The sequence below is a fragment of the Drosophila willistoni genome (genome assembly GCF_018902025.1).
Source record: "Drosophila willistoni isolate 14030-0811.24 chromosome XR unlocalized genomic scaffold, UCI_dwil_1.1 Seg105, whole genome shotgun sequence".
Lineage (NCBI taxonomy): Eukaryota > Metazoa > Arthropoda > Insecta > Diptera > Drosophilidae > Drosophila > Drosophila willistoni.
This window is the reverse complement of record NW_025814054.1, coordinates 1,152,402-1,158,723: the sequence shown is the minus strand read 5'-3', so window position 1 is coordinate 1,158,723 and position 6,322 is coordinate 1,152,402. Positions and strand designations below refer to the sequence as shown.

Here is a 6,322-nt window from a genome sequence, read left to right as displayed (position 1 = left end):
CACTGCCGCTTCCTCTTCTTCGACATTTCGTTACAGTTTCATTTGCATTTGCCGGGTCCGGGTTCGAGTTCGGGTCCTGCTCCGGATATACCAATATATGTATATACTTGTATTTAGTTCATATATACATTTTTTTTTCTGTTCACCTGCCTGGATTTATGCCAAGGCGAAACGAAGACACCGACACCGACACGCCGACACCGACGACGACAGCTTCAAGCAGACATTGCCACGCCCAGCGACGTGTTTTGGTTAGCTGCCTTCTACTTACCTTGTTGTCAGGTGTAAAATGCAAAGTAATGGCTTCGAATATGCCTGTTAAGGAGCCAAAGAGCTGACGGAACAGACGAGCCCATGGGAGACAGACTTAGCCCAACCCATCAACAGATGAGGCTTCTCTGATATACTCTAAAATGTGGAACGAATATAAAATGTTCTGCCATGTTTAGATATTTCAATTTCTTTTCCGAACTTAACTCTAATACAGTCGAACTAACACTTAATTTGTAAACTGATTTAATCAACAATTCAATTTCATTTAACTACTGTAAATAACAAATTGTCGACTAAGTTTCTATGATTTTAAATCTAGTTTGAACCAAACTTATTTTCCTACTATTTATTGTTGATTGCATTATCTAAGCTCTTCTCGTCAATTGCTTTCTAATGGGTGGCAATGTAGAAAAGTTTTTAATCTTGTAATTTGATTGCATATAAAAAAAGGGCATCCAATTTTCGTAGAACTCAATGGGCAGGAGTTCTGGTTCAGCTCATCTTTGTCTCCTCTCTTTTGTACTGGGGCTTTTGTGTGGCACTCAAGTGAAAAGCTTTTGTCTGCGCATGGAAATTTGACGGAAATTGTTTGGTCTGATGGATGCAGATGCAGGCAGGCAGGCTGCAGGCAGTAGGCACCACACGGCAAGCTGGTTAGATGGGCCTCCTCCTGGTTTTTGGTTTTGATGATGGCGGCGGTATCTTTACGCCTAATGGTCCCTCTTTTTCTCTTCCAGAGCCCAATCCTTCTCCTAACTATCTGTCTGCCTGCCTGTCTCTGGCTCTGTGTTTGTGCCAAGTAAACAGACAGTTTTATTCTTTTTTCTTTCTTCCTTTTTTTGTTGTTTTTTTTTTGTTTTTGTTGGAGCATTATGGTCAGTTAAAGGCCCATAAAGAGGCAAGAGTTTGTTCATCGTCTAACGAAATGAAAATGGCAATTCCAATAGAATTAAGGGTAATTTTTGTTGTTCCAGTCACACAGATATCAAGAAAGAACGACAGAGTAAGAGTGAGAGAGACGGGGGCTAAGATTTTGCCAAGCGAAATAAATGCAAATCGCATTAAAATAAATTTTGTTCAACCACCACCCGGACATTGCCCGACTGCTCGTTGCAACAGTAGCATAATGTCCTTAAAATAGCAACCAGAAAGCAACTCGAGCAACAAACTTTGGCGACAGGTAGCATAGATAATGCCGTCGTATGCCCCACCATCACAGTTTTTCGGATTTAGAGTAAGAGAAAAAGAGAAAGAGTGAACCCGAAAGGTGGAGATGTGGGGCGGCAGGTGGTGCTAGAGAGCTCGTTGGAAGGCACGCGCTGTCGCCGCAATTACTACGCTAGAAAACACAATCAAAATCAAGTTGAACGTTGAACTTTTTAATGCATAATTTATGGCCAACTGGCTGACTTGAGAAATGGCTGAATGGCTGGGGGGGCGGAGATGGTAGTGATGACGGTGATGGCAGAGATGTTGAGGGGTTAAGATGAACGCACCTTTTTAACCTTTTTTTGTTCCTTGTTGTTTTTTGTCGGTTTTGGCTCTTTTTTTTATGCGCATCGCGAAAGAGAAAAAATATATCAGTTATAACAATGGAAGAGATGGAAATGCGGCATATCATAAATATTTATGAAACCTGCCAAAAAATAAAACAAAAGCGCAAACCAACAATAACCGTGAGTCGATCTAAACGATACCCTGACAAATAGAATGCCTCAAGTTACAAATTATTATCAAGGAATATTAAACTATTAACTATGTTGTTAAATGTTAAAATTCTGTTGAAAACAATTAAAAAACTATAACAAATTATAAAGAAAAGTTAACTTGATTAAAAGTTATAATCATTCGATAATATTGGCTTTAATTTTAATGTGCATTTCGATATGTTTAAAATAATTTATATTATTGGAAGGCCTAACTCCAATTGCCCCTTAACATTTGTTTATTTTAGATACATATATAATCACTTAATTTTCATATTCAATTACTTTCTAATTCTTGCTGGGCCAAACGAATATACCCGCTCGTTAAGCAAGAGCATGACAAGAATGGAATATGGTTTAACTCTCGTCTGGCCAAGCACGTTCGCGGCCATGTTCCTCCGATTTATGTTTCATCAAAAACTCATCTTAAATGCCAACACATGCGCCACATAAATATAAATATATATATATATATAAATTTATATATAAACAATATTTATTCCTACAGATATTTATATATGTATATATGCTGAAAGTGAATTTAATTTATTCTCAATTGATTTGCTTAAGGTAAAAGCCTTCAAGCCGCGATATTTGGAAATCAACAGGTTTTTTTTTAGTATGTATTATTATTTATGTATGTATGTACATATCAAAAATCAATTTCAATATTTCCATTAAATATTTGTTATCTTGTCCCCCCCCGTCCTTTTGCCGTTATCCCTACTGTGCCGTCATTGTACATACTATCGCATATTTCCATCAGGATTAATCTAGCCGCAGTAACCTTAACCCACATAAAACTCATCTGAAAACTGTCCAAACACTTCCTGCGGCAAAACTTTCTCCTGCTATGATTTGTGTATCCTAGCATACTATACACTAGGTCACAAACAAAAAAAGAAGAAAAAAACAAGCGGCAAAAAAAAAATATGGAATAGAAAAAGGTGTGGGCAGGGTGAAGGGGCAAGTAGAAAAAAAAATTGAAATCCAAAAGCCAAGCCAAAGTATCAATTAAACTAATTAGCTTGATTTCCCCAGAGCTGATTTCTCGGAACACGCCCAAAAGTTTTGCCTTGGCTTTGGTCAGGGTTTGGGTGCGGGGTTGGGTTTGGCGCAGCAAATTCAATCAGTTGTGGCATGCAGAAAAACGCAATCAAATGATTAAGTCAACAAATGAAGGCAAATTGTTGGGGCAGCGATGTGGCAACGGGATGTGGCACGGCATGTGGGTGCAACTATTGGATGAAAAAGAAAAAGGTGACCAAGCAGCAGCCAGCACCAGCTTCCCCTTCAATAACTTTGTTGCACTGAAGGTCTTCTTTTAGCCAACTTTTTTTGTGTCCACGTCACTCCCAAGAGAGAGAGAAAGAAAGGGAACGAGAATTTTAAGCAGGTAAAAACCGAAAAACTTTTTTGGCTCCCTAATGAGTGCGGTGGCAATATTGATTAGACATGCCGCAGCTTGTCTTTCGCTTTCTCTTTGCTCTCTAGTTTCGTTTCGTTTTGCCATGCCATACCTTTTCCTGTTCGGTAACATATTTTACCAATTTTTATGGTCTTCTTCTCATCTTTTTTGTCCTCCCCCCTTTTTTTAAGTTTTTTTTTTCGTCGATGCCTGCATTCAAATTCAATTGACTGAAGCTTTGGGCGCAGTCAATGTAGCCATTGGGTGGGCGTGTCACGTGCCATATGCACAAAAAATTTATATATGCGTCCTAGAAGCATATTTATTTCCCTGATTTTCATTTTTTAGAAGGGTTTTATATGTACATGTATGTGTATGTGTGTGGAATGCCTGGCAGGAAATTTATTTATATTCAATTTGTGAATTTATGCCACTTTTTTGAGAAGCAGCAGCCAACATTGTCGAGGAAATTCAGTTTGCTGCCATTGCACAAAAGGATTCAAGAGATGTGAGTCATACACTGAGAGAATTTTAAGACTCATTTATTTAAAAATAATTTTAGGACATCAAAACCTTTACTTTTTAAAGATAAGGAAAAAAAATATGTTGTAATGATATGAATTATTTTCCAAACCGCACAAATATGATTTGATGGATATTTTCCCTAAAAATTATGAAAGGAAAAAAAACGAAGGGCCGGGGCTAACTTTGATTTGTTTATTCGATGTTTATTTACTTTCGAAAGTTTTTCTGTTATTATTTCGCTACCTACAGACGTCAAATGGAAAAGGAGTTTTATCTAAAAAGCCGAATTATAGCGAATTTTCGGCTGAACCAATACGGCGCACGAAAGAATAAAAACCGATTTTTATCAAAATTTCCTGAATTATAAATTGTTGTTTGGGTTTTATGATAATCTACGATTATTCCTATGAGAGCTACGATATATCTGATCATCTGATCTCGATAGAAATTGGCACAGCCATTAATAGGTATATCAACTAGCTAAATTATTTATGACAATAGCTTAGAAAATAAGGAAGTTTGTGACTACTGTTTCTATGGGAGCTATATGATATAGTGCTCTGATCCGGCTAAATTCGAGAAATACATCCCCTGCAGGTATATTCTATATATGTATGTATCCACATGTTGTATCTGACGGAGGGACCGTCACTCATGGCTATATGAACTCGTCTCGTCGTGCGGATTGAACGTGCTTCCCTGTAAACGTTATTATACCCTTTTTGCAAGGATTTAGGAAATAACTAATAACTAATGGCTAGTAACCGTTAAAAATTTTTATATTTACATAAGAGTCCAACGAATAGTTGTGAAGTGGTACAACATTTTCTTGTCCATGGTATTTACAGCGATTTTGAAATGTTTTCTTATTACTGCTTTAGAAAGGTTTCTCTCAGTGTAGGCTCCTTTTTTTGGTAATTGAAATACAAAATGCTTGACTAGTTTTTTTGAGTGCATGCATTTCCATTTATTGTCAACTATAAGGAAAATCTTTGTCGCTTCATTGGAAGGTAGGAAACAGCGGAAACTTGTGCTGCTGTTCGACGTACTTGAGAATATATGTATGTATTTATTTATTTTCCTTTGGGTTTCAAGCAGCCTGTCGATAAGGCAATTGCGAGTTAATATTTTCCACAAACTCATAAACACATTTAGCTGGCTTGGTTGGTATGCACATTGATTACCTAATCTGAAGGACTAGACCAACTGTTGTGGCTTACCTACAATTTGAGGTACAGTCTAAAAACACACAGACACGGTCCTGACCTGCTGTGGGGTATAAACCAAAAGGAAGAGAAGGAAAAAGAAAACTACCTAAGACTTAGGTAGACTTAATAGAAATAAGTGAGTCCTCTATATATAATGAGATGTCTTTAGTATTCGTTCACTCAGTCAACGTTTTGAACTTCTGTCAGCCGCATCCAGTTAGAGAGAAGATTGGTTGCCGTCTCCATTGTACTGTGATAGTTTCTAAACCCAGTGCTTCCCCATCCTCAAGGCTCAGGATGTTATTCCTAGCGCCGCGAAAGCATCTCTTTGCCACTAATTTGATCATGCTTCTTGTGATCTACATCATGCGCAAGTGCTTGCAGCTATTTTGTATTATTGAGAACAAGACTGGAGCCGATGGTCAACTGCAGCCAGAGATGGAGCAAGAGAAAAATTGGTCTGAGGATTCACCGCTATTGGAGAGACGTCGCGGTGGCTTTAAGATCATACCGGATGCCATTCACAAGAGCATGCATGGCTTCGGCTACGGCGAGGGTCACTATCAGATCTTTGTGGAGAAGAAGGAGCGCAATTTGCCAACTAAATCCCGTCTCAATGCGGCCACTGCTGAAGTCAAGCTCAATCCCAATTAGACAATTTAAATGGTCTAAATAATTGAGACAACAAATTGTGGATGCGATGTCCGCAACAAACAAATTGACAATGGACCAAATTGGCTAGCTTTTTAATGCCAACATTAACAACAACAACAACAACAACAGTGAACAAAATTATCAAGCAACAACGACAACAACAAGAACAAATCAACATTATTTTTATCCACCCTCCTGCATTGCCGCTTATGTGTCTTCTTTTTATATTTTTTTAATTAATCATTAATATTCAGGCAACAATTTTATTATTATCATTATCGAAGCGCCTTTTTGGGCCATTAATAAAATTTATATAAAAAAGCAACATGAACAAAATGAAGCAGTGGTTGGGTCTGGGAAACGAACAAACAAAAAAAAAAAAAGAAAAAATCGAGGGAAATGTATAAGAATTATGTGAAAATCTGTGCCCCTGGCATTTTGATTGATGTTCTCCCCGTTGCTGCGCCTCCCTGCCTAGGCCTGGCCAGGCAGGGCGTTGGGTGAATGCCTGGGAATGGTCTAGAAGCAATATGATCTGCAACTTTTCT

General features: G+C 38.0%; 1 protein-coding gene across 1 annotated transcript; it reads left to right on the top strand.

The window, feature by feature from the left end:
* Positions 1–5,290: 5,290 nt before the first annotated feature.
* On the top strand, positions 5,291–5,923 carry LOC6644996. The gene has a single exon (XM_002067726.4). The coding sequence runs from the start codon at positions 5,418–5,420 to the stop codon at positions 5,772–5,774; it is 357 nt and encodes a 118-aa protein (XP_002067762.1). The 5' UTR covers positions 5,291–5,417; the 3' UTR covers positions 5,775–5,923.
* The last annotated feature ends 399 nt before the right edge of the window (positions 5,924–6,322 follow it).